The 27,176-nt window shown below is 34.5% G+C and overlaps 1 protein-coding gene across 3 annotated transcripts in view; it reads left to right on the top strand.

The window, feature by feature from the left end:
* KIAA0825 (KIAA0825 ortholog) overlaps positions 1–27,176 on the top strand; it is a 227,043-nt gene that overhangs the window by 117,928 nt on the left and 81,939 nt on the right. For all 3 annotated transcript variants that reach the window (XM_052700574.1, XM_052700576.1, XM_052700575.1), the window contains 2 exons: positions 475–630; positions 4,715–4,809. In XM_052700574.1, coding sequence (XP_052556534.1) covers positions 475–630; positions 4,715–4,809 — 251 coding nt within the window. The remainder of the gene's footprint in view (positions 1–474; positions 631–4,714; positions 4,810–27,176) is intronic.

The following is a 27,176-nucleotide window of genomic DNA, read 5'->3' as shown; positions in this document are numbered from 1 at the left end:
CAACAACCGATTTGGATACTTTCATTGAACAATTCATTTATAGTTATGTAGTAATTATTCAACGCAGTGCTGTTTATAAACAAATATTACTGTGTACATTTTCATATACAAGAATAGCTATAATACATTACGATATCTTATAGGAAACATTTGTTTTTCACTTCTACATATACCTAATGAATATACCAAGAACAAATAAACATAAGTTGATGATTATTTCAAAACAATAGCTTAGATTATTTTGGTTTGCTTCAACTTGGTATTCATGGGGGGTGGTTATTTATTGTTTGTTAATCTTGAAAATATTTGTATTTTGAGAGAGATTTATTATTCCTTCTTTCAATATAAGGAATTTCTATCAAGTGCGTAGTAAAATGATGCTTGAAATTTGGGCAGATTTCACTAACAAGAATAGGTGGTGTGTATTGTTCCATGCATTTTATTTTGTTTGTTTCTTTTGTTTTTCATTTTAAGCAATATTTGAATGAGCAACTGTCTTACGAGAATTCTCCTGAAGAGAATGTAACTTCCAATCAAAGCTTGCTTTTGACACTGAAGGGCAAAGAGGAGCAAGCTGTCTTCAACCCCTTCCAGGTGCACAGCCAGTCTTGTGTGAAAGTGTTCAATCAGGTTTGTGAAAATCTGAAACTGTGGTTATAGTATAATTTTTATTTTTCAGTCTTATTATGATCGTGATAATGACAGAGACTAAAGTTATGAAAAAGGAATTGATTACATGAGTTTGAGTTTGATGAAGTGCAAAGGGATATTTTTACTCAGGAATTTAATGAGGGCAGCCTCTACAATATCATGGTGTTTGAAAAGCCATTATTGTCTTTTTCTTTTATCAGAATTACTGCATATAAGAGCAATTTAAAACTTAGACTTTCTGTGTTGGCTCTGTATAGTGCAGAAAAACCTATTAGTAGCAATGATGTGCCATTATATCTGTGTAATGGTACATGGGGCTAGCCTTAGTCCTTTGAGAAGTCATGGCAGTATGCCGAATGCATATTTAGAATCTTACCTGATGAGTCTTTCACAGAAATGTTGAACAGTAATGTAAATTACTGTTCATTAATGTAAACTTTCAAAACTCAAAGTCAGTGGGAGAGGGGAGAAGGCATGAAAGGAGGCATTTTTGTGTTTTGCGTAAGCTATGCTAATGGTAAGAAAAGGATTATAAATTACCTATAGAAATCACTTTCCTGATTTTATAAGAGTTTAAGAGAATATATCTAGTTGCCAAAATCTCTCCCAGAGAACCACATAACTAATTGTTTCACAGAATGAATTGCAGTTTCAGGAAGCGTTTGGACAACTAAAAATTCTTTCACCATAGTTTCTCAAGGCTTCTTAACCAATTATCCATAGTTTTGATTCTTCCCCTACAATTTGAAATATTTAAGAATAAATGTATTAGAGCTGCATGAAATTCAATTACTTTTCATACTTTTGGTCTAAAGATGCCATTTTCCGGAGCAACTTTGTTTTCAAATTGCATCATCTGCTTTTTGCACTGTATCCATTTTGAACTATTTCACCAGCTTCATTGCAGTAAAATATGTATGTTTTACTTTTTTTTTGTTTTTTTTTTGTTGTTTTTTTTTTTTCCTACTTGTTTAATCGATGCTTAATCACTGTCATGTCGCAATCAAACTGGTAATATCCTGAAAAAAGAGATTAGTACCAGTTTCACAAGGCTTCTCACACCAGAGGAACATGTTTTAAAGTGTCTTTTCCTTAAAAGTGCTTGCTTGGCAGAATTCAAGAGGGTGTAACTTTACTCCCATCTGAAGTTCTGAAAATAGTTTACCATGCCTCAATTCTCAATTCATTAATAGTGTGCTAGATTAAGACCTTCAAGTAGTGGCAACTCAGCATAGAATTTTTCTGCTACATGACAGGTTTGCAGTGCTCTATTAGTCAGTGCATGACAATGGATAGTTTGTATTAAATTGCTTTACATTTTTATAAATCTTTGGCATAAAATCTATTATCAGAATACAGGAAAGTGTTTTAGAATTAAGAAAAGTATAATAAATCACAGAGCTTTTATAAAGCACCATGTGCCAACCCTGTTATTCATAATAATGGGCATATTTTGTGATCTTAACAATATCATTAAGTACTTCAGTTTCCTTTATTACAAAATTGTGCATTTATTTAGTGGTGTGGGATTTAGTTTATTAAGGAGGAGCCAGTGTAATTCAGTGTCTGATACCAGAGTACTTCTCTGAAATCATAGAATCATTTGATTTGGAAGGAATCATTAAAGGCCATCTAGTCCAACTCCCCTGCAATGAACAGAGACATCTATAACTCGGTCAGATTGCTTAGAGCCCTGTCCAGCCTGACCTCAAATGCTTCCAGTGAGCACCCACCACCTTTCTGGGCAGTGAACAATTATTTTTCTCATGGAATATAAGTTTTCTTACATTCATTCTTAGTGGTTGACAACTGCCATGAAACTGACAAGTTTCTTTAAAACTGACAATTTTTCTTAAAGTCTAATGTGAATCAGTGTGTTTTCAGTACAGGAAATAATGTTTGCTCCTCAGTAAATTCCATGTCTTGGAACTATCCTGATTTCACAGCATATTTTTGCCAGTGAGCTATATTGCATTTAATTGTTTTTCTTGCAGAAGGACCAATTTGAATAGGCAATACTTCCTGTGAGACCTGAGTCCTTACCAGGAATGCTTGTATTACACTGTGGTATACTGCACAGTGTAAATACTCTTCACTTCCCCAGCAGAGGATTTTTTTAAAGAAAATTATTTCCAAAATTTTCTGAAAGATAATTTATAGCAAATATTTAATGTGTTGCTTTTCAGTCTCTGTAAAAATTGCTGTACATTATTTAGGGTGGTTGACTTTTCTGTCCTAAATTTTTGCTAATTTATCCACAACATGCCATATTTGGCAAGTTTCCTAATCATAATTTCTTCAAGTTATAATGTTCCTGAAACAAAGGCCGCTGACCTCCTATTTTGAGATCAACTGCAATTTATATTAAAGATATGTAAATTTCCTATCTTCCAACCCTCAATTCAGTAGCTGATTCTATGAAGTGTGTCATTTCTGTTAACAATTCAGCTATTTCATTCTTACATTCCTGCAAAAATTTTGAGTAATCGCCATCTGGTCCTAGTAACTTGTTGCTCTTGATTTTATCAATTTGTCCTGACACCTCAGTCTCTGCCAGTGCTGCTGCTCTACTGTCTAATAAGATTAAGTCCAGCCTGTACAACTCTTCAACGGTAGCAATAAAGGAAAATATTTTAAAGAAATAATTATCCTTTCCTAAAGTGTTTTTGTGCTTGGTTTCATGTTTGATTGGTATTTCATTTCTTTGGTTTTTATATTTCTTTTGGTTTTATTTTATATTCTGTATCTTTTTCACAGGACAAATCAGTCTGGTACACTGAGTTTAAAACTCCTATGTGCTTATAAACTTTCCTAAATGTCTTTATGACTGTTGATAATGTCAGTTCAGCTTCTCCCTTTTATTGTTCTTGACTTTACAGGCATTCCCTCCATATTTGTTTTTCTATTTCTGATTTATTGTAGAATATTGAACAATTGCTTGTTTTCTCCCCTGAATTCTCCTACTGTTTTCTCCCTTGAATCATTCTATTTCTTGCTTATCAGATATTCTGTTACTTCGTCATTTACTTTCCATTTTCACTTTATTATTCTCTCTTTAGCTAGTCTTGTCTCCCTCTCTGACTGTACTTCACCCTTCTTTTTGAAAGGTACTTTTAAGTGCATGCCAGAGATGAGCTTTAGTGAGAAAATTAAATGAGAAGAAACAAGGGGATAAAATTAAGATGAGAGGAAGGAGAGAGGGACTACCTGGAGGAATTGCTGTCCCAGAAGAACCAAGTTCTTCTGTAAGAAGAAAAATATATACATGGCACACTTCTGTCTTTTTATTTAGCTGTATTTTCATTGTTATGACTGACTTCATCTTTTTTTTTTTCAAACTGCTCAGTGCTATTTTGGTACTACAGTAATAATTTTTGAATGATTCCTTTGCTGATCAGTGCTGACAATTAAAATTAATATTATGCAACAGGAGTTACTATTTTAAAAACTTAAGAATGTTGTGTGTGGTCTTTTGTCTACCCACTATCATTATACATCACTTTCATTTATTAAATAAAGAGTACATAATTGTATGACTAAGTGTAGACTTACTGGTGTGTTTATAATAAAAATCTGGTGAACAGAGTGCCTTACAGAAAAATAAACAAGTAAACCCATCCTTCTCTAATTAAGATATAGGTTACACTTAGAAACTAAGTAACTAACTGCACTATGTTTTTCATTACAAACTTTTGCCGATAGCAGAAAATATAAATTGCTGTTACATAAAAAGTTGCCAATTACTTTGCTTTTCAAACAAAGAGTCAAGCTTTCAGACAAAGTGGTTGGGCAGAATGCCATTAACAGTTGGAAGAATAACGGTTCAAAAAATTGATGTATCTTTTTCTAAATAATGGTTACATTCCCAAATGGATTTGTAAATTAGTTGCTGTCTTACTGGAATAAAAACCTTCTACTGTGGACATGATTGATATCATCTGTCTAAGCCCTTGTTCTAGGCCCCCCTCCTTCATGGTTACTATGTCACAGCTGGAGCTTTAATTTACTGATGATATTAACACTGATTAATAACTAACAAAAGCTTCTTGCCATGTATCAACAGTCAACCATTACTGAATGGAACTGGGATTGGTCAGACTTGCTGTCAAGTTGTTTGGGACTGAATCAGATGACCTTCAGGGTGCTGCTGGCACACAGGTAAAGGGATTCTGGCAATTAACTGCACTTTCCACTTGTCTGCTTTACTTTGTAGTGGTCAATGCATACAGATTTTAGCAGTGAAATTTATGAAATAAATTATTTTTGTTAACGTTTATTTTTGAATATGCAGTTCTAAAATGGAAATGCTTATAATATTTGTGTGTGTTTGTTCCATACAAAGACAGTTTGTGATTTCTATTTTGAGGACCCAACTATTTATTTCTTGCTGACTCTTGAATTTATTTCGGTATTGACCATAAACAGTGCTTTAAAAAGAAGCTAGCAAATTTAAAAGTTTTTAGGGACGTATACTGCCCATGGAGATTTCAGCACAGAACTTTGGGGATTTTTGCTCATACTGCAGTGACTTCTGAATTCAGCTGGGGGTATAGAAAGCATAGTTAGAAATATGAAGTATTTCTCTAGTAAATTTTAACTAATGGAAATTATTGAGCAGGTTTTTTTTTCACTTGTAAAATCTATGCCTGTACATAAATAAAGCATTTATTAAATGCAGAATTTATATTCATAAAATTCAAAAAAATCAATTTCCTAAATGCACAAAATTGCAGGAGGACAAAATAGGTATATTTTCTAAATATTTGCTGCATAGTCTTGGGAGGACTGGAAAACATATCTTCTGAACTAAAAAGTGTAATGTTCTCTTTGTAATGCTAAATCTGTGTGCCATTATATTACTTGCCTATTGAAGTTAATTGTTTGTCTGTTTAGAAACTATAGTTACAATTTCAAGTATGCTTTTTGCAGGTCAAAAAAATGTTCTTACAGTTTGTTTTTTTTTTGCCACATTTTCAATATATTTTTAGAACTTAATGCCCTAACCATTTAACTGCACCTCAATTTTACATGTAAAATATTTGTTCCATTTACATACACTCTTCTTAATTTAGTATAAAGAGTTCTCCCCTAACCCAAACTATTTTCTGAATTTTGATACAGTTGCACAGGAAGTAACACTGGCAAAAACATGCTCTCCCTTTTGTCATTCAGTTCTCTGTTATCCATTTCTAGGCAGATTATGTGGCTACATGAACTTTTTGGTTTGTACCAGTAGTGCCATTTTTATGTTAAATGGCTGAGACAATTCAGTAATATTTCTTCCTGTGATGGTTAGCTGATCCCTAATATTTATTCTTCATTTAAAAATGAGTTAACTTGCCCTTTTAAAAGAGAGAAATTCTTAGACTGAAAATGTTCATTATACTTCTTTTAAATTGATGTGCTCAATATGAACGAAATAGAGAGAACTCTGTGGTTGCAGAGGAAACGTTTTCTGTGGTCACTTCATCTTCCATGATGTCTTGAAAACATTCCACTTTTCTCTGTACAAGTTTAGGAAATAAGTTGCTTATATACATCTTCTCCATATTTCGTGTTTTTACTGTATCTTCTATCTTTGCATCTTTTTTTTTTCTTTTCTTTTTTCCTCTAATAACTGCCCTAATTGTTGTCATCATTCCTGATTTGAAAATGTCTCCATTCACTGCCCATCTATATAATATGGAAATTCTCATCTAGAAGTGACTTTATGCAAGCCATTAATGATTAGTTCATGGATTTTTTTATCCAAACAACTCTCACTTCAAAGCCCTAGAGATAATCTAAATCTATTGTGAGCCTTAAGCAGAGCTGCTCGTCCTGATACCCACCATAATGACCACCATCTCTAACACAGCTTGTATTTATATGGCACAGTTTTTAGTACAGCTGAAGCTTGTCTACCCATGTTTTCTAGCTAGATAGGCCAATTCTAGCTAGTCTTGTAGTTACTCAAACAAGCTTTGTAGTGACTCTCATAAGCAATATCTTTTGCTGATCTTTCACACTCCTTAAAATTACACAGATTTCAGTCTTACTCATTCTCATGGCTTAAGGGTCAGGCTAAGTGGGTGTGTGATTAGTTTGATCTTGACTGGTGGATCCATCCTGTTTTTACTATTTCCTTTCTCTGCTGAGGTAAACAAAATGAAGGACAGTACTTAAAAAGAGTCGGAATCATCATACTGCTATTATTATTCATTTCTGTAACACACGCCAAAGCTTTCCCTTAGCAGTTAGTTTTGTGCAGACCAGAATATCTTTACCTGCTCAAAGTGGTTCATGAGGTTTGTTTATATTTAGAGAGAAATATTGTACATGAAGAAAAATAAGTATGTTCTCTTTTTTTTTCTGGGAGGGGAAAAAAAAAAAAAAAGTTTGAAAATGCTTAGGGGATTCATTTACAAGGGAAATGTTCCCCTAACCTAGTTAATGACTGAGTTAGGTGGAACGGGGTTATGGGAGCATTGTCCCAGAGCCAGTGAGTGGTTGGCAAATTAATTGATTGGTGGTTAGGGGAAAGTAAGACGCTTTTAGTACTGGTTAAAAACAGTGAATGGTTGTATACTGCTTACTGTTGGCTCCACATGAGGGCATGAATCTATTCCATCAAGTCCAACACTTACTTCAAAGTAAGTGTTCAGAAGACTTGTGTGTTGTTAATGTTATCATGTGATTACTAAGTGGTGATCATTAGGTGAAAACAAGCAAACAACAAAAAAAAAATTATACCTTTTGAAACTGTAAAAAAAAAAAAAAAAAAAAAAAAAAAACTTACAGAAAGAAAACTTCATTCACTTTCTAGTTTTATATCTAATTATTTCTATATATAATTCTAGCTGTGAAAGTAAGAGTTAAAACACACTTATTGTCATATTTAAAATGATAGCATATTAACATTCAGCTTATTTATATCATTTGATTTAACGAAGTTTTCAAGCATGTCCTCCATAGTCATGCAGATACATGCTCCTTTATTAAATCTTGGTGTTCAGTTTTACATCATCAAATTATCCTTACATCATCAAATTATGTCTAATACATTCATTGAGACAAGAAGACCATGTACTTTTTGTTACTACTTAATTGATGTATATTTCAAGTTTTAAAGATTGTGCTGCTCATAAGGGAAAGATTGTTACTGCCTGGCTAAGTTAACATTGAAACTATATGTGCAGATTGTTGTATCAGCTATCAATATGTTTTCTTATTAGCTGTCTGGCAGTTTCACTGTAGACGCTGCAACATTTGGAGATACTTCAGTGACTGTAGTGGTTGCCCTGGCCAGTAACTAGGCATCCACACAGCCGCTTGCTCACACCTCTGCAGCAGGTTGGGGTGGGGAAGAGAATTGGAGGGGCCAAAGTGATGAGTTTAGATCAAAATTTAGATCAAATTTAATAGGTGAAATGAAAGTTGTGCACACAAGCAAAGCAAAATAGAGAGCTCCTTCATTCCTTCCCAGCAGGCAGATGTTTAGGCAATTCCAGGTAAGCAGGGCTCATTGCACTTAATGGGTACTTGAGCAACGTGATCTGAACATCATACCCCTTTCTCATCTGTTCCCCCAGCTTTCCTTGCTGAGCACAGTGCCATAGGGTGTGGCCTATCCTTTTGGGATCAAATGAGGTCTTGACCTCTCATAGTTTCTTGTGTGCCTACTTGCTGAGGAGGCGGAGTGGGAAAAAAGAGAAAGCCTTAGCACTTTGTTGAATGATTGTCAAAATGCCAGTTGAATATTAGTTCTATTTTAGACACAAATGGATAGCACAGCATCATATAAACCATATTCATTTTCATCATATGAAAAAAAAAAAGAACTCCGTTACAACTGAACCACGTGCAGCAACTCATGCACAGGTCATTTCAGTAAATTCACCTTCTTGTTCATGTACTCTCCTTTATACTGATGTCTGCTACTTACTTTCTGTTTTTCAGAGGATTATCTCAGCCAACATGTATGATGTTAGAATACATACACACAATATAACATTTGATTGGGTTTTGTGATGTAACTTTCTTCTGCTATTCTACAGAACTTTCAGCTTCACTGGATGTGTTACTGTAGCAAATACCTACATTTCACTCACTATAAATATGAGAAGCAGCCTAGGACTTCTTGAATCACAGGGAGCCGCTGCCCAGTATTGCAGTAAGTTGCTATTCTGAGAACTGTGGGGGTTCCCTCCTTTGCAGTTAGGAAAGTTCCATGGAACAGTAGGTACCAATGCAGGTCTTATGAATGTCGATTTCATGGTAGTGATGTGCTTGTCTGAGTGTGAATGTGCAAGGAGGAACATTCCAGGCAGCTCCAGGAATAAGAATTCATGTCTGTGGCAAAGCCAACAGCGGTCAGGCTTAATAAACTAAGAATCAGAAGCCTAGGAACTTAAAAATAGAGAATATATTGTTTTACTGTAAATGCATCAGATAAAAAACTATGCCAGGCACCATGAAGAAAATAAATTTTCTCCCTGAAACCAGCTGAAACCAGTGCATAAAAAGTATAATTCAAGTTAAAAGCAGTATTTGTTCAGGTGGATAAGAACTGCCATGAGAAATAAATGGTGTAGACTGCAGATTAAAAGATTTCCAACACACCAGTATAGCTCAAGAACAGTTCTCCAGAAAGCATTTGAACAGTGATAGGAACATAAGTAGTTTTAAGTAGAAACAGGGTAGACTCAGTGGTTTACATCCAGCCATGTGTTCTTTTGAATGAATATTCCCAATGACCCAACAGCTTTTCAGAGTGGAAAACCTGAAATTGTTTATGGATTGGCTTGAGATAAACTATCAAAAATGAATATATTTTCTACTAAATTTAGGTAAAATATTTACACTGTGTAGTAATCTTTTTTGCCAAAGGTACACAAATTCTTATGTCCTTTAAACTTTACAGTTTTTCTTAATGTAGCCCAGACTGCATTTTGTCTGATAAATTACAAAATTACATGTACTATTTACATGTGACACTGTTTTTTTTACCAAGGTGAAGTTTCCTTGATATTAGGTTGCTATCCTGATATAAAGAAAATCTATTTTTTTTTTTTCCTTTTAAAATACTTTGACTGTACTTAAAAAGAACCACTTACTTGACATTTATGAACAACTTTGTCCATATAGTTGTGGCAATTTTTTCACACACTAGGGTTAGATGATAAGATCACACACACACACATATATATATGCATATATAAAACCACTGATTAACCTTAATAAAACTGAAATGAAGTAAAAAACTCTTGTTCAGAATTTTGTGTGATTGCAGGGCAAATCTGCTTAACTCTTGTGTATTCTAGTGGATACACAGACACCATCTGTTGAGAATGGTAGCCATATGGTGAACTATTTATAGAAAATGTTTATATTCATTGTGTTGTTGATTATCTTGATATCCAGAAAATGCTCTTTTAAAATCCAGTTTATCAACACATGGAAAAATTTATTGTGTAGTTTAGAAATTGAAGAGAATGTCAGCAAACTTGCATGCACTTTGCAAGTTGTGAAAGATTTTTTACGCAACTGTCACAAGCCCAAGTCAGAAGAATGAATGAAGATACCAAGAGTATGAAAAGGTAGCAAGTTCTCTGACAATTTTCTTTGTTGCAGAAACAAATGGTGGAATAGGAGTTGCTGGCAGGATGCCATGACAGACACCCTATCTGCATGGCAGGGGATGCCAGTCTTGTGTCTGGTGTACTTTTGGATGTGTTAGTCCAACCTTCTTTTAAATAAGAGATGCTCCTTTATGTATGTGCATTGCTAGATACTGGAAATCAGTATTGGTGTTATATCTACAAGTCAGCTATTAATAATGTGTTGGTGAAGAACTGTGATGTCATTAATACTGAAGAAACTACCACCTCTCAGTGAGAATATAATGGATGACCTTATCATGCATATGTGTACAAGCTTTCTAAAATGCAAGGAAGGCTATGAGAGACAGTGTCTCATTGTCTTTAGGACTTCTCCTGGTTGATCACAGACACAGTGAGGATTAGAACCTAATGCTATATCAAAAAGGGAGAAACAAAGTCACTGGGATTTTTGGCTAAGCAAGAATTTTTTTTGACAAGTGAGCTGGTCAATAAGAAGAGATATTTCACATCCATCAACACAAAAATTATCCTCCATCTGCTTATCTCCTTCTTATATGACCAATGAAACTATACCCTGACTTCAAAGAATCTGTCAGAAATAGTTTAATTCTCTGCATGGCAATTTTAATGTATTGGTGACAGAATGCACATTGCTGAGCAAGAGGAAAGAGTATATTTTGTACATTCTGTTTGAATGCAGTTTCAACCAGTATTATTTATACATTTTTAACACAAATTGTGCAGGAAAGGGAACCTGAATTTGAGACATCCCATATGCAGTATGCCTTAGATCTTTCTAGTTGCTAGCAGTCTATCTCTCCTGTTGACATGTTGATGAATCCAGTGTAAGAAATAATATTCTTGAACAACATTCAAAAAAAAAAAAAAGAAAAGAAAAGAAAATAAAACAGATGCTAAAAAGAAAGGGACTGATGTATCCCAGTTCACATGAACTCCTTTTTAATATGTGGAAATACTTTATCATTATGCTTTTGCATACCTGGGATACAGAAGTATGTACTTAACAGCTCTTTTTGAAGGAACATCTATAAAAGTGCTTCAGTAAAGCTTCAGTTTAACTTGATACTTTCAGTTGTTCAAAACTTGCCTCTCAAAGAAAATTTTAAAATGAGTTACATGTGTTTGCATATACTCATTTGCTTTAAAAATTGTGTAAAGAACTGTCTATCCGCCAGAGCATAGGCCTATTATGCAAGCCATTTTTATGAGGTCATTTCGCTGCATATTGCTTTCTCCATTGAAATTAGATGGCATTTGTGAGTTTGTGTTCTCCTTTGTGTTTTGATGGAAAAAAATTGTAAGTAAATGCAGTGCACTAGTGTTAATAATGCGTTGTAAAATATGCATTTATTGTTAAGATTCAAATTTAATCAATTTCTTCAAAAGTGTATATCATTTCTTCATTAGTACGTAGGTCACTCTGAAAGTAGCGCTGCCTATTTATTTCCATGGAAACTACAACAGGTACAAAGAGAACAACACTATTGACAGATCAATTTCTCAGCTACAGAAAACAGTGTTGTGGTGCGACATATGTGCATAGGTGTCCAGAACATGGCTTGTCTTTCACGCTGCTGTGGCTACTGCTGAAATGCACTGTCTCACAGTGCTCACATACACTGTTTGGTCTCTGTAAATGTATAGCAAGCACCAGTGAATGTCAGTGGGTGCCATTTTTTTTCTGCTTAGGAGAATTCATTGATACATCTTTACTTCATGCAAACTTCCATGACAGACACTGTTGTGTCGGAGCCATCTGCCATCTCTCACACAACAATAAAATAGAACATTTGTGGAAAGATTCAACCTCTGCTGCCATACCACAAATATCTGCTTCTGATATTGTGGACCAACATAATAAAATTAGAGGCATTACTTTCAGAACAGCCCTCATAGATAATTTTATATACTATATGATTACTTGTAAGAATGACTTTTTATGCAATTGTCTAATTAACCTGGTGACTGACATCCTGTGACCTGGCTGACTTTTCTTAAAAATATTCTTTCATCTGCAAATAATTTGCCTTCCTTTCAACTCTGTTTCACATCCTGTTGTTAAGTAAGGAATATTAAGTAGAGATAATTATATTTACTTTTTTATCTGTTGTTTCTGAGTCTTTCTGATCTCAGTTTTCATTCTTATTAGGTATACAGTTATCATAAATGTCTACAGAAGCCCTAAATGCATATTAATAAATGCAGAATTACACAAACAGTACACGTTACTAAGCTACTCATCTATAGTTATCACTGCTCACACAAAGGAAGAGGTTACAAAACAAAAAACAACAGTCTAAAAGTGTGTTTTGCCCACCGGCCTGTTGCTTATTTGTTCTGTTTCTTTTACATCAGAGATTTTTGAAAAGTGGTGGTAATACAGAATAATTCATTTTCTGAACTGTAATAAGTTGAGATATCGTAATTTTACGAAAGGTAGAGGGGAAAAGTGGTAATATTGAAGTTGAACAAATTGAAGATCTGGTCCTGCAGCCAGTTCTCTAAGCTTTCTTCAACACTGCATAATTAATTTGTTGCAATGCCGAGAGTTGAGCCTCTCATGACTAAATTTTATGATATAAAAGCTACCATACAGTAACTAGTCCATTGGTAGTGTAGATGTGCACAGGTAACAGAAGAGAGGTATTTCAACTTTACTTGTAAGAAATCATTTGGCTGATTTGAATTACCTGTAGTCTTTTTAGGAAATTGATGGGCTAGTCTCTGAAAGAGACGGGGAACAACTTGTCTTGACCTTAAGACATTTGCTGTGCATACAACAAAGCAAGTAGCAAGGACTGGTAGCTGCTACTGTGCAGGTGACAGATCTTCGTAACTATAACTCCTCCCTTACTATCTTCCACTCTCTTTCCAAGAATGGCATACTGGCTTTCTCACATGTCCTGCTGGATGTACCTCCTCTGTTCTGTCTGGCCTCAATTAAACAGCTAACTCCTTAAGAAAGGGTGATAAGTCCTAAACACATAATTGCCTCCAAAATTAAACTACTTCTGAAAGCTTTATGTTCATGACACAGTTTTGAAGACATGGAAAAAGTTGGGTAGTTTCACAAGTCCTTTTATTAATAAGCACGGTGACTTGTGTAGGAAGCTTAAAGCCTTCATAAGCAATATAATCTCGGACTTTCTGAATAACATGTGGCCTGATAATCTGGCCCAGAAAATTGTTTATTGTTGTCATTGCTTTTTTTTTTTTTTTTTTTTTCCTGTAAACTTCTTGGTGGGACCTAACAACCCAATTAAGCAAAGTGCGGGAAGCCGTTATGAATCTTGGATCATGTAGCAAAGAGGGAATTCAGAATTATCATTCTAATAGTTGACGCTGGAAAATGTCATTGAAGAAATCTTCTTTTTTTATGTTAGTCTTTCGATTGACAGGTTATGACAAAATTGCATTCATGTTGCTTGAATACATCTTTTGTCTAGTTTTACATGCTTTTTGACTTGTCTAGAAAATGACATATTGAGGTTTTCATTAGCCTTAACCAGGTGTGATTTTCTTTATGGAAGATACCTTGATAGGGCGACAGTTGAAAGCGAATAAACCAGTGAAGCTTAGAAAGGCCACAGCCCTTCTTCAGATGGTAGTAATGATTTGAAAGACTCATTAATCAACATCCAAGTCACAGGTGTGATGGCTTTCCTGCAGACTGCCAACGGACTGTGAAAGTCACATCCAACACATGAAACTGTTAAACTAGGCACATCTATAAATATTCTTAAAGTTTTTTCTCCCTCTTTTAGTTGAAGAATACAACTCTGTAATGTTTTAGTTATTGACTTCTAAGGTTTTGTTTTATTGTTGTTTTCTGAGGAGTACTGCTTGCTTTTTAAAACAAAAACAGGATATTGTTTTCATCATTGCTCAATATAACAATCTCATTTATCTCATTTAAGCATATAGCTTTGGTTGCAGTTTTAAATTTATATTATTATTGTGCACGCTGAACGTGTGTAAAAATTATTTCATAAATTTTCTGCATATAAATGCAAGGCCATTTTCTTCATGGTTTTCTAATTCTTTGCTCTGGGACAAAAATTATCTGGAACAAATATTAAGTTATGTTGTAGTGTAGAGAGGAAGTCCTGAAATGTCTAAAGAGAAAAAAAAAAAAAAAATCTTCTAATTTCTATCAGCTAGTAGTGGATTTTTCACCTACACTAATGGGAAAAACCCATCATAAGAATCCAAAGAATGAAATCTCCCTACAGTTTTTCCACATCGTTCTTAAACTCTGTGGATTCCCTGGAATTAAAGGAAGTGTAGTCAGAGGTCTTACAGCTCCCCATTACATTTTCTCCCCAAGATTATCGTTACATTGAAATGCTCCCTATAGATAAAAATTAATTTTACTCTATCAAAAAGCAATGAGTATGAATTTGCTTAAATTATTGTATTTGCTAATTCCTTGGACTCAAATTCTCATCTTTTTCCAAATACAGATATTCAGAATAATAAAAATCTTTCTTTACAATTGGAAGTGAAAGTCTTCCACTTTTGTCCGGGGTGAGAAATTTATGTATGGAAGCAGTCCCATCTTCTGTTTCCCTCCTTAGCATATCTTAGTTTTGAACTTCATATATGAATATAATTTTAATTTACAATCCACATTCACCACTTCTATGTCTGAGTCACCAGATCAAAAAGTTATTTTGATCTAATTGAGTTTAAATCAATAGAACTGGGTAGAGTGTAATGCTTGCTGGCTCAAAAAACCATAATGCGCACCAAAGACAAGAAAAGAATGCATTTATTGATGAAGTATATAGAAAATGATATTTTTGCATATACAAAGCTCTGTAAACAGACATTTGAATATCATAGAATCATAAAGGTTGAAAAAGACCATTAAGATCATCTAGTCCAACCACCAAGCCCTCCCTGCCATGTCCACTAGCCATGTCCCTCAGAGCCACATCCACACAGCTCATGAACAACAAGGGACTTTTGACCTCTAGGTCTGGCATTTGTGCTTGGCGAAATAGCTTCTGTGCTCTTTTGAACAAGACATGTGAAGTAGGTCACACATCTGTTCCATGGTTGGCCAAAGCTGCAGGTGTGAGCAGCCAGATGTTCCTATACATTTGAAGCCAATCCATTTGTATCCAAAGTAAGCCATCTTTTGAGAGAACATTTCTATTCTGGTTCCAGTGACCATAGCATCTTGTACTCAACAGAAACAAACTCAACAGAATTCCAGGTCAAGTCTCCACCCACAGGGCCAATTCCATTCTATGTGATCACATTTTTACACAAAACCTTGACGTAACAAAGAAGTCACTGGTCTGAGTAATTTTCCCTGTTTGAACCAAAAGCTATAGCTGAAAAGTTAGATGAATCTGTGCTCCCAAAGGGGGCAGTTGGGCCTGAAGAAAGCACATCAGCAGTGCCTGTCCTTAAATTGCTGGTCTACTTCAGTTAAATTGCAGTGCTACTTCGGTTCATGGTGTTTCTTCTCCTTTACATGAGGGACTCTGAAAGGAGAGAGGAGTTTTGACCCAAGAACTAGGAAAAGCTCTTAGCTGAGGACATCCTGGTAGCTTATTCAACATAGTTACAGCTCATAACAATTACTGATGCAGTCAGACTCTGGAACAGTAGGAGTTCAGTCAATGTACTTGATTTTACAAAGTAACATTTTTATTTGATTACTCAACACTGTGCTACTCCATGTTATTTGTTATTGCAGGACTTATTAAAGTATACATTGCTGTCATGTTACACATTTTAGAAACAATTGTAATTTCTATTCAATGACAGGATACTTAAAAACAGAATCTTGTACTAAGAATGCAGAGAATTTTATTTTGTTCCAAGTTTGACCATAGATCGTCTGTATTTTTGCACATTAACTTTCTGTTGTTTCTTAAACACAGTAATTAAACATACCTCCAAAAAAGTTAACCTTTTGCATAATACAGAAATGATCTCTTCAACTGTACTAATAAAGGCTGTGACAGCTGAATTTAAATGTAACCAAACTCTTCCCACTAAAGTGTGATGAAGTTAGGAATAAAGAAGTATAATGATTTATCTTGGGATAATTACATGGGCAATTTATCATCACATTTGGATAAAAATTGAAAGCACCTGTATTATATATAATTAAACCTCATTAAATTGTATATAGAAATCAACAATTTTCTTATTGTTTTTCAAGTACAAAAGAATTATTTAAAAATGTTAAGTAGTAGCACCTCTTTAAAAGTTTTTTTTTCTTTAATTTATCTCATATTTTTGATATTACATTATTTATTGTTCCATATGGAGTGACTGTCAGATCATTCTATAGGAATGTCATTTAATGTACTTAGCCTTAGAGTAAAAATGAATAAAGGTAATTGGCTGTTCTGTTGCATAGTTCATAGTTGATAAATGATTGTTGTGTGAAAAAAACTGGATGCAGTATTTTCAGAGTTTAGTAATAAGCAGGAACTGTATTTGAATGCTGAATACAAGACTTTAGAAATAAATATATGTTAATATTGTGTTTGAAAAGAAAGAAGCCACAATCTCTAATGCAAGATGACATTTCATTAATATAGAAACACAGTTTTAAAGATCTTACTTAATGCCTTTTTGCACATTGGCTCTTAGATGCTGTGACTGTCCCACATGCAGAGGTCAATCTGATCTGGTAGATATTCTTTAGTCCCTGTTTGTGAGAAAAGTTATTCTCTGGATGTTTCTGCTGCACTGAAGATGCTGCAATTCACAGAGGGAAAACAGTTCTGCAGTAGTCCAGACGCAGTTTACGTATTGCTTTTATTAGGCATAGCATCTTGAGCTCATCCAGAGGTCAAGGGGCTTTCATGCTGAACACAGAATGTCTGATAAGCATATACTCAGTTAATTAGGTGAAATGATGTTTGCTAATGTGTCCGTTTTCTATGTGTTTTATATTGTAACCACAAGTTGAAAATCACCAATTTGCTTTTTCCACAACACCTGGATGTGTTTACAGAGACATAAGGTCCCTATTCAGAATAAATCATACTCAGGCTAAAGTCAGGCTCATTCATTATTTTTTTTTAGATCTAGCCCCAGCTTTACTCAATATTAATTGAGGCACGGATCTACACTAAGCAAAGACAAATGAAAAATGCAAGATTGTGCATCTTTTAAATAAAAATATCCATTGCCAACAGAATATTTCTATCTCTCATCTGGCTGACCATCTCTTAAAATTTACTTGCACGTAATGAAGATTAGCAGTAACAGAACTGCATTCTATGGGATCCCAAATACGAGACAACTACAGGAAACAGGAGTAATTACAACAGCTGTCAGAGGCTGTAAAATTAAATACACTTCCAAAAATGAAAGTAGTAGACTTAGTATTAGAAGTATTAGTATTAGTATTAGAATTAGAATTAGAAATTTCTAATTTCAAATATTGTAAACATACATTTGCAAATATTTGCAAACATTTTAATAGTGTCCCAAGTGCTGAATAAAGGAGCATTAATTTCCTGGGCACTTGTTCTCTATGTGTCATGAAGAGGTTCTTCTATGTAAGCTTCAAACCATATGACATTCAGATATTTTGAAATTTGGCTCAAAGATCATTTTCCAATATTGTGCCCAAAACAGACTGACTTGATACTAATCAACCCCAGTTAAACAAGCTTCAGACCATAGTGTTCTGAGCAAGAAACAATCACCTGGCTAACCGTACCTATTTCCGTTTCTTATCAACCAGGAAAGGTGGTGAGCCTAGAATAAGCTTAGTGTGACAAAGTTTTCATAGTTTTATATCTAATTTTTGTTAAGCATTTTTATTAAATTAACAGATTATGAGATACTTATTCCCTCAAGATTGTGCTTTTATTTATTTATTAGCAGTGCAATAACGTCACTCTAATATAAATAAGTACCCAATTGTTGTTTACTTTATTGATCTGCTTATTGCATGATCTTTTAAATCTTTCACAGAATCACAGAATCATAGAATTGTAGGCGCTGGAAGGAACCTGTAGAGATAATTGAGTCCAATCCACCTGCCAAAGCAGGCTCCCTAGACCAGGTTGCAAAGGTAGGCATCCAGTCTTGAATGTCTCCAGAGGAGGAGACTCCACAGCCTCCATGGGCATTTGTGCATTTGTGCAGAACTTTCCATGCTTCAGTTTGTGTCCATTTCCACTTGTCCTATCACCATGCACCAGTGAAAAGAGTCTGGCCTCATCCCTTTGTCCCCACACCTTAGATTTTTATAGACATTGTTCAGATCCCCCCTGAGTCTTCTTATCTAAATGCTGAACAGACCCAGGTGACCCACCCTTTTCTCACAGGAGAGATGCTCCAGGCCCTTTATCATCTTTGGAGGCTTCCACTGGACTCTTTCCAGGAGATCCCTGTCTTTTTTGTACTGGGGAGCCCAGTACTGGACACAGTACTCCAGATGAGGCCTGACCAGTGCAGATAAATTTCATAAATTTCGTAAAATTATAAAACTCATAAATTTCATCAATTTAATTCTTTTTGCAATTGGTTTTCAAGCCCTATTTAAAAAACATAATTTCTTAGTTAAAATATATATAAAACATATAAGTCTCTATGTCCTTACAAATTATTTTAAGTTTGTAGAACCATGTAGTATCACAAGTTGGAAGTGACCCACAAAGATCATGGAGTTCAACTCCCAGCTCCATACACCACCCAAACATGGTGTCTGAAAGCAGTGTCCAAACCCTCCTTGAACTCCAGCAGCTCAGGGCCCTGCCCACCGCCCTGTGCATCCCGTTCCGTGCCCCCTGCCCTGTGCTGCAGCCCCTTTCCCTGACCCCCAGCTGCCCTCCCCTGACGCAGCTCCATGCCGTTCCCTCAGCCTGTCGCTGTCACACACAGCAGAGCTCAGCGCTGCCCTCCGCTCCCTGTGAGGAGCTGCAGCCACCATGAGGGCTCCCCTCAGCTCCTCTGCACTGAACTGAGCAAATCCTGGAACCACAGCCACTCCTCACACACCTTGCCCTGTAAACCCTTCACTATATAATAACTTTATGTCCTTCTTACATTGTGGCGTGCAACCTGCACACAATGCTGGAGGGATGCTGCACAGTGCAGAGCAGAGGGTACAGCCCTCCTCAAATGGCACTCTGCGACTTCTCACCCTGTTGTCTGAAAACGTATGCAGGATTACTCTATCCCAGGTGAAGAATCTGACATTTGCTCTTGTTAAATTTTCCAACTTTTCACTCACCAGAGCCCCCAAGTCATCCTCTGCTGAGCTTCAACTCTGGTATTGCACCTAGCACTTCCCTTGTTGAACCTGAGTTGGCTGTGATCGGTGACCATGTTGTCTTTAAAGTGCTTTTCAGCAACTCCTAGAATGGTCTTCTTCATGGTATTATCAGACATTGAAGTCTTAAAATTCTGGAGCTTAGCTTCTTAGAAACTTACATGTATTCCCTTTTTTAGATTATCAGTTCAAGTTCTTAGAATAACAGAACAACGTAGAGTGGAAGTCGCCTTAAAGATCATCAAGTCCTGTCTTTCACGGGAAAGAGAGCCTGGGTCAAACTGTCTATCACACTGCCTAAATGCATTTTGAAAATCTTCAGTGAGGGATCTGACCAAGTAAAGTTGTTCAAATAGGTGATTATTTTCACTGTTAAAAATTTCTTCCTTACGTGAAAACAAATCTTATTCTCATGTAACTCCCTTCAGTTGCCTGTTGTCTTCTCCCTGTGGCTAGCTGTGAATGCATCCTTTTTGCAGGTGTCCTGTAAGTGCAGGAATACTATGATGAGGTGAGGCTCCTCTGAGCCTTCTCTTCTCCAAAGTGAAAAGACCTAACTCTTTCAATCCTTTCTCAGGCAGATTCTCTAGGCCTCGATCATCTTTGTCGACACTCTGCAACCTGTCCACCCTGTCCATTTTTTAATTATTTTTTTTTTATTCTGTAAAATAAAAACTAAAACTAATACTTCAGGAATGGCCTGACAAGCACCAAGTAAAGGAGTGGTTGGATCTTGTATCTCTGTTAGTAATGTCCCTGTATATGCAGCCCAGGATCTGTTTTGTCTTGCTTATTTAAGCAATGTACAGCTGACTCATGTTCAGTTTATTATCCTCCAAGATCTCCGGATCCTTTGAGCAAGACTGCTTCCTAGCCACACAGAACCTAATGTCTTCTGACACTTTAGATGTTTGATGTTGGTGGAGGTCAAACACCTGTTTGATGCAGGTGTTTGTTCACTTTTGATGGTATCTCCCATGTTTCATCTACTGATGTAAAAGTGATGTATTTTTTCTCTTGCAATGTGTATGATTGCATGGTAGTACAGTCACTACTGCTTAGTTCTTCTATGTTTGTATTTTTATTTAAATATCTTGTTTATAATTCAGCTTAGATTAACAACAACTTTAATTTGCTGTTCTTCCAGAAAATAACCACTTGACATTTTATTTTCAAACTTTTATCACTATTTTATTGGACTTTTTTACATGAAAATATCTGCAATTGTTCTAAATAGTATTCTCAAAGATTTTATCTTCTACCTGGTCTTACTATTTTGTGTACACAGTATTCCTCTTGGTAAATCTGGATTTGTCATGGAAGCTCTAGGAAAGTAGTGTGCATACTAGAAGTCTAGAATGTCTTGCCATGTAGTTTTAACAAGAATGGTTTTGTGAAATTTAATAAATTTATCACTATATGTTCATCTTTGCAATGTAACTAGTTTGTTTTATGTAGCATATATGCAAGTATTCTACTTCCTACCAATGTGAGTCATTCCATTATGATTCCACACTATCTGCTATATCAGGTATATAGAGATACCAGAGTATATATCAGAAGAGTTTCTTTTGAGTTTCTTTTTTTTTTTCTTTGCTGAGTATGTGTAGGTGTTTGTTGAATATGAAGAAATGTCTGCTTTGTTTTTCAGTCCTGTTCTTATACTACTCTTGAATTACTCTGCTGACTGTATAGTCCCTACCAACCTTAGATGTATTTTTCTTCCTTTTAATAGCGTAATTTACAGTGAGTAAGAGTGAACTCTTTCATCTGTAATCATCTTTTCATGACATTTTTTACTGTCACTTTTAACTTTCCCAAATATCTTTTTTTCACTTTATTCTGCCCTTGCTATTGTTGACAAAATTTTTCTACATGGCAATTAAGGGATGCTTGATCTTTGTATTCCATACTAAAACATAATCCTGAAACATAATCCTGAAGCAGTTTATTCATATGCTTAATCTGACGAGTTGTTTCTGTGAATTCAATACAATAACTTGATTTCAACATATTAGTCTAGATTGTATGTTTGCACTTCTGGGGTTTGAGGAGTCTACTTAGAAAGTTTTTTAACTATCAAGTCTTGTGGCTGCCTATCTGTCATCTGCAGACAACTGTTTGCTTGCCCCACATTTTTGTTCTGAGTCTTTTCCACACAAGTACACAGAAAATAAAGGCTACAGTCATTTTAATTAAAAATTGAATATCTTCTATGAAGGACTACTAAATATTTTGAAAAATTTGTACTCTTGCTTTGTAAAATAAGTGAATATTACAGTGAATGATACCATTAGCCTATCTGTTAATCTAATCAGTCCCAAGCACAGTTTTGAAATATGGTTTCTTCAAATGGATTCAGCTACAATTTATTAGATATTATTCTTCAATGTCAGCAACACAAACTACATATCTGTTCATGTTAGGACAAGCAAACATACCCATATACTAGCTCCACAGTTTGCAAAACAACAACAATAACAACAAAACCAATACAAAACATTTAAGAGTGCACATTTAATCTTTTGATCTTCTGCTGTTTTGGAATACTAATAATTAGAACAAGTGAAAATTTGAATTTAAACAGCTTATTAGTTCCTCCCACTGGTCTAAGAATTAATGAACTCATGGTCTTGTAATATTGATCTCAAATATTGCTATGGTTGATGTAAGAAAGGAATTAGAATCATTTTTTTCCTACTGCAATGAAATTACTTAAGCAGAGGGATGAAGAATTGAAGATCATTCTTTTGTTGCTTATATACTTATATTCTCATAGTTTATTGAAATGATAAATAATGAGATTGAAACATATAGAACAAGCTTTGGTATAACTGAATTAATTTTAAAAGAGCTGGGGAATTATAGGGGATGTGCACCCTGTGAACTGAGTGTTTTTCCCTAATGACACTTTCTTAGCATCTAATAATAACATGAAGATAAAGCTTTTTTATCTTCTGCAGTAAACATGTCAAGTTCTCAGTGGCATCTTTTAATTGTGAAAACCAAAGGTCTGCCTCAACTTTCCTATGTTAAGCATTTATATCAACTTCCTTGCATGCTTCGTTTTCTCTGTAGTTTCAAATGTGTGGGAGCATTTGATCAGTGTTCTTTTTAAATTCAAAATGAGCCAGCTTCTGTCTCAAAAGTGTCTTATTGTCATGATGTCATTGCGCCTCAAGATTTGTGACCTTTTGCTCCATATGGATTCATGGAGGACCACGTTGTGTTTTTGCAGACTAGATTGCTTTTGTCCCCCCGCTAGGGGGTATCAAAGCCTTTTGGACTAAAGTTTTACATACTAGTAAGTTTGCAAATAAATAAATACATGAAATAAAAATAATACACTAAAATAGACCAACAACAAGTGAAAGCACCCAACAGTGAAACAAACCTAGGGTTTATGTATTATCAGGACCGCCAGATGTCGCAAAGGCATCGTTGATGAACTGTTTTTTTATCCAAAATGTGGCACTTATATGAGGAATAGTAGTATTGTGTTTGAGAGTTGCAGGGGCCATAACAGGTCAGTGAAATGTCCTTCAAACATTTGATTTTTACATTTGAGAATAGGCCAAGATGAAAAGATAACTACATATCTGACATTGACGTTACTACCATTTAGACAACCGATGCAATTGCCTTAGTGAGTGAGATCAATCAGACCTTTATTACTTTGAAAACCACAAAAAAGATTTAGTTTTTTTTCTTTAAAAATGAGAGTTTTCAACCTCATCAGATCACGAGCTTCTAAATGTAAAATTATTGTAATATGTATATAAACTTTCATTTTCTCCTTATTCTTTTAAAAGTTGAGTACTACAGAAAACATTAAAAAGAATAACAAGTAGTCTTGAAAGAATTTGAGCTGAGCTGAACGTATAAAATGGCAGTTTAACAAGTAGAACTTGGAAACAAGCATTTGATGATTGATTTTTTATTGAGACAGAATGAGAATGATACTGGATAAAGTGATTTTCCTTATTGAGAGAAAATATAGTGTTTTTCAACATGTCGTCAGTATGAATGGAAGCCCTGTCAAAAAAACTGAGCAACACATAATATCTTTTAAAAGGTAAATTAACATAAGTATATCACTTAGTTTATGGATCAAATTTTACACTTGTCAGTTTTATTCATAATGTCATAAAGTTTATATTGTAAAGGTAGTGTTATTACCTTTGTTATGTCCTGAAAAAGCCTAATATTAACTGAGTTCATTCTAGAATTTAAAGTATATTCAGCTGAAGAAATGCCAGTGCAGAAAATTAAGTCCAAAATATGTATTCATGTGCAGATCTTAGTCAAATCCCTAGTAATTTTAAGTACTTGAAATACATTATTCAACAAGTAACCTGCTGTATGTTTGCGTTTAATGGGCTCTGCCTGAGTATACAGAAGCTGTCAAGATAAAATATGGAACATGCATCATTCTAATTCAATTATGATTCTTCTTAAAAAATAAAATAAATGCGTGTCTGTGTGGGTTTGTGTTGTATGTGGAAATGTGCAATCTTTTTTACTACTATGGTTGGATTTTATTTTTTTTTATATGCTTCCTCATAATTTCTCTTTGCTCAGGTACATGTATATCTATGCCACATGCAAAATGTATGAATATAAAAATTTTATTTTTTCAAATGTTGGAGAAGTTCAAAATGATAATTGAACTTACACTGGGTGCATGTATATATACTTACCTACATTTGTCCTTCTCCATGTTTCACATATTAAAACAAACAGTAAGACAGTTAGGTATACACATACATGCCTAATTGTCATGAAATAGGTTAAGTAGGCCCTGGACTTTCATCTAGCCTGTTGAGAATTAACGTCTGGAAACAAGCACACCTTTGTCACTAATTATTATTTCCTTGACCTTTGTATAACTGTGATATCAGTAGAGTTCTTAACTTAATAGGAAGGACATACTTGCATAATATTCCACAAACATTAAATTATTTAACTCTTTGACATCCTTGCATGATAACTGAGGTTTTTTTGGCCTTGCAGATTTTTATATGTGTCTGTTTGTGTACTATGCTTATGAGTTACCCACATATGGAATACTTCGTGTTTTGTTCTAAGACTTTATGTATATTTAACCTTTAATTTAACTAGCAGGTTGTAAGATTTCCATAAAAAATAGATGAGCTTTGAACTCACCGAATGTTATTGGTGTAGCACAATCAATCATTTCTAAAGGTTAATGGTGTTAAAAACAATGAGAACATATGTCTTATTTTTAATACTGTTATATTAGTAAAATTATTTAGCATAAAGAATTGGTATCCTATCCTTTGTGTTAAATTTGAATTTACAGTTTTTGATCACTAGGTTATAAGTTTTATTACCAAAGTTGAATGGAAATAAAAACAAATAAGTGTTTATATAAACTTTCTTACTATGAATAAGATAACTAATGGTGTGGTAGCTGAGACATCTCTGTAGAGCTATATTACTCTGGAATGCATTACAATTATTTTTGAAGTGTTTTTACTTCTTTTGATCCCATTCTGCTATGTTTTAATAAAATTTGACTTATATGCAGTTGTTATCCTAATTACATAATACATAAAACTCTTGAATGAAATAAAAAGTCAGTATTTGAAAGACAGTGTAGTGCGGGGCATGAGATTTCAAATGGTAAAAACCTGCTGTGGCAACAAAGACTGAATCTGTTCCTGTGTTTCATACTTTCCTGATCATATCTTTAAACCAGACAGTAACAAAGAATATTTATTTGTTGCCAAGCTATTGTAGGATTTATTTCTGAACTCAAATCCTAATTATCAAGAAAATTGCATCCTCTTTATCTCGCAGAAGGACACACTGCATCATAGTATATTCGGTTATTTGGTGCTATAATATTGTTACCTTGCTTGAAACACATGGTCTCTCTTGATATACAAGAAAAAATCTGAATCCATTTCAATAAATTAATAGGGATGAGAATCCCAATCCATCGTTCTTTTCAGAGGCTCACATACATTGTAATGAAATGCATTAGGAGTTTTCTTCACTTGAAATCCAAATGAGACCCATTTTGGCTCGCACCCTTGACAGTCTCTTTTATAAGCACTGCTGTCTCCTGTTCATGTGTGGGCTTAGTAAAATGCTTCCTTTGTAAGATGCACAGAGACAATATAATGCCATGAAAGACGAAGGTGTCAAAACACAAAGTTAGAGGCAATCTAATCAATGCCTCCTGATTTAGCCTTTGAAGGCTCTCTTCATTAAAACTCTTTAATTGTGAGGCTTATCTTGAGGTAGAGCTGTTACTTAATATTTTTCAGTGTCATTCTTTGGACAGTCATTTGTACCTTTTAAACGTAATTTCAATATTCATTGTTTAGTAAATTGGATGCCTTGTTAGCAATAGTGGTGGTATGAATGACTTGCATTCAAGTGATTGAAGGTAATAGTGTATAAATGGTTGGTTCTCTCCCCTGAAGTTTAATGTGTTTTATTTCTCTGTGTGTCATTATAAAATATATGTTTTTCATTATTGGTCTTTTTATTTCTATGTATAGGAATGCAGGTTAGAATATTTTAAAATTTTGAATAGAAAGATTTCTATCTGATTTTTTTATTTTTTTTTTCCTTTTAAAAATAATCATATTCAGTGCAAAGATTGTGAATGCTATGGAAGTGGTGAAAAATCTGATCTCAAATTACATTATTCTTTAAAAAATTCTGAAAAGATATGAGATTTTTCTAAAAAAGATAGCACATAGGGCATTACTTCATGAATGATTGTGAAGTTGGTAGTAGCTGCTAGAAAACATCTTCTTGAAAGCAGCTGAAAACGAAGTATATCTGAAAGCACATAATTTAGAAAATGCTTTTAAAAGAAATACTTATTTTCCACCTGAAAACTGCCAACATGTAAATAAATGAAAGTCTACAAGCTACCTTTTTTTCGCAAGCCAGATGACATATTTTGTTTAAAAAATAATAATCCATACGTATGTATAGTTTATATGTGTATGTTGTGAATTGTAGTATCATGTATATGCATGCATGGCATGTGTGTTTTATATGACTAAATACGTTTTCATATTACTATATTTGCTCATAGTCTTATTACAGATTTGAAAGATTTACTGGAAAATAAATATTGCATATTTTTACAATATCTCAAAAGCCTGCATCTGTTTAATAACTAAAATGTCTGGAAAGCTAAAACATCCCATGTTTTCATCATAATTATTAATAATGAAAATAATGCTAACACATAAAGAATCAGAAAGACCATAGAATTTATTTGTAGAAGTCTTTAAAAAATGAAAGAGAATTGAAGCAACTTTGACCTGATTTTTAAATGACTAGTGTGGCGAGTACAGCTGCTCTAGCTTAGTAATTATTTGTGATAGGTTGTTTTTGAGTCCCATATGTATAGAAGCTCCAGGCCCAACTACCTCATTTGCTGGCACACAAACAGATTCTTCCAGGTGCTGAAAATTAAATTTTAATATATTATTTAAATATTAAGAGAATTACAATTTCAGTAATTTTACTGCTACAGCTGGAGTGCAAAGAGTGGCTACACACTACAGAGGTGGTTGCAAAGTCTACCAGAAAGAAAATTCCCACTGGTTTTAAATACTTTCAAGAAAGTAAATGTTTTATGCAAAGATAAG

Source organism: Tympanuchus pallidicinctus, unplaced genomic scaffold, assembly GCF_026119805.1.
Source record: "Tympanuchus pallidicinctus isolate F22 unplaced genomic scaffold, pur_lepc_1.0 scaffold4, whole genome shotgun sequence".
NCBI classification, from domain to species: Eukaryota; Metazoa; Chordata; class Aves; order Galliformes; family Phasianidae; genus Tympanuchus; species Tympanuchus pallidicinctus.
This window is presented reverse-complemented; position numbering and strand designations above follow the sequence as displayed.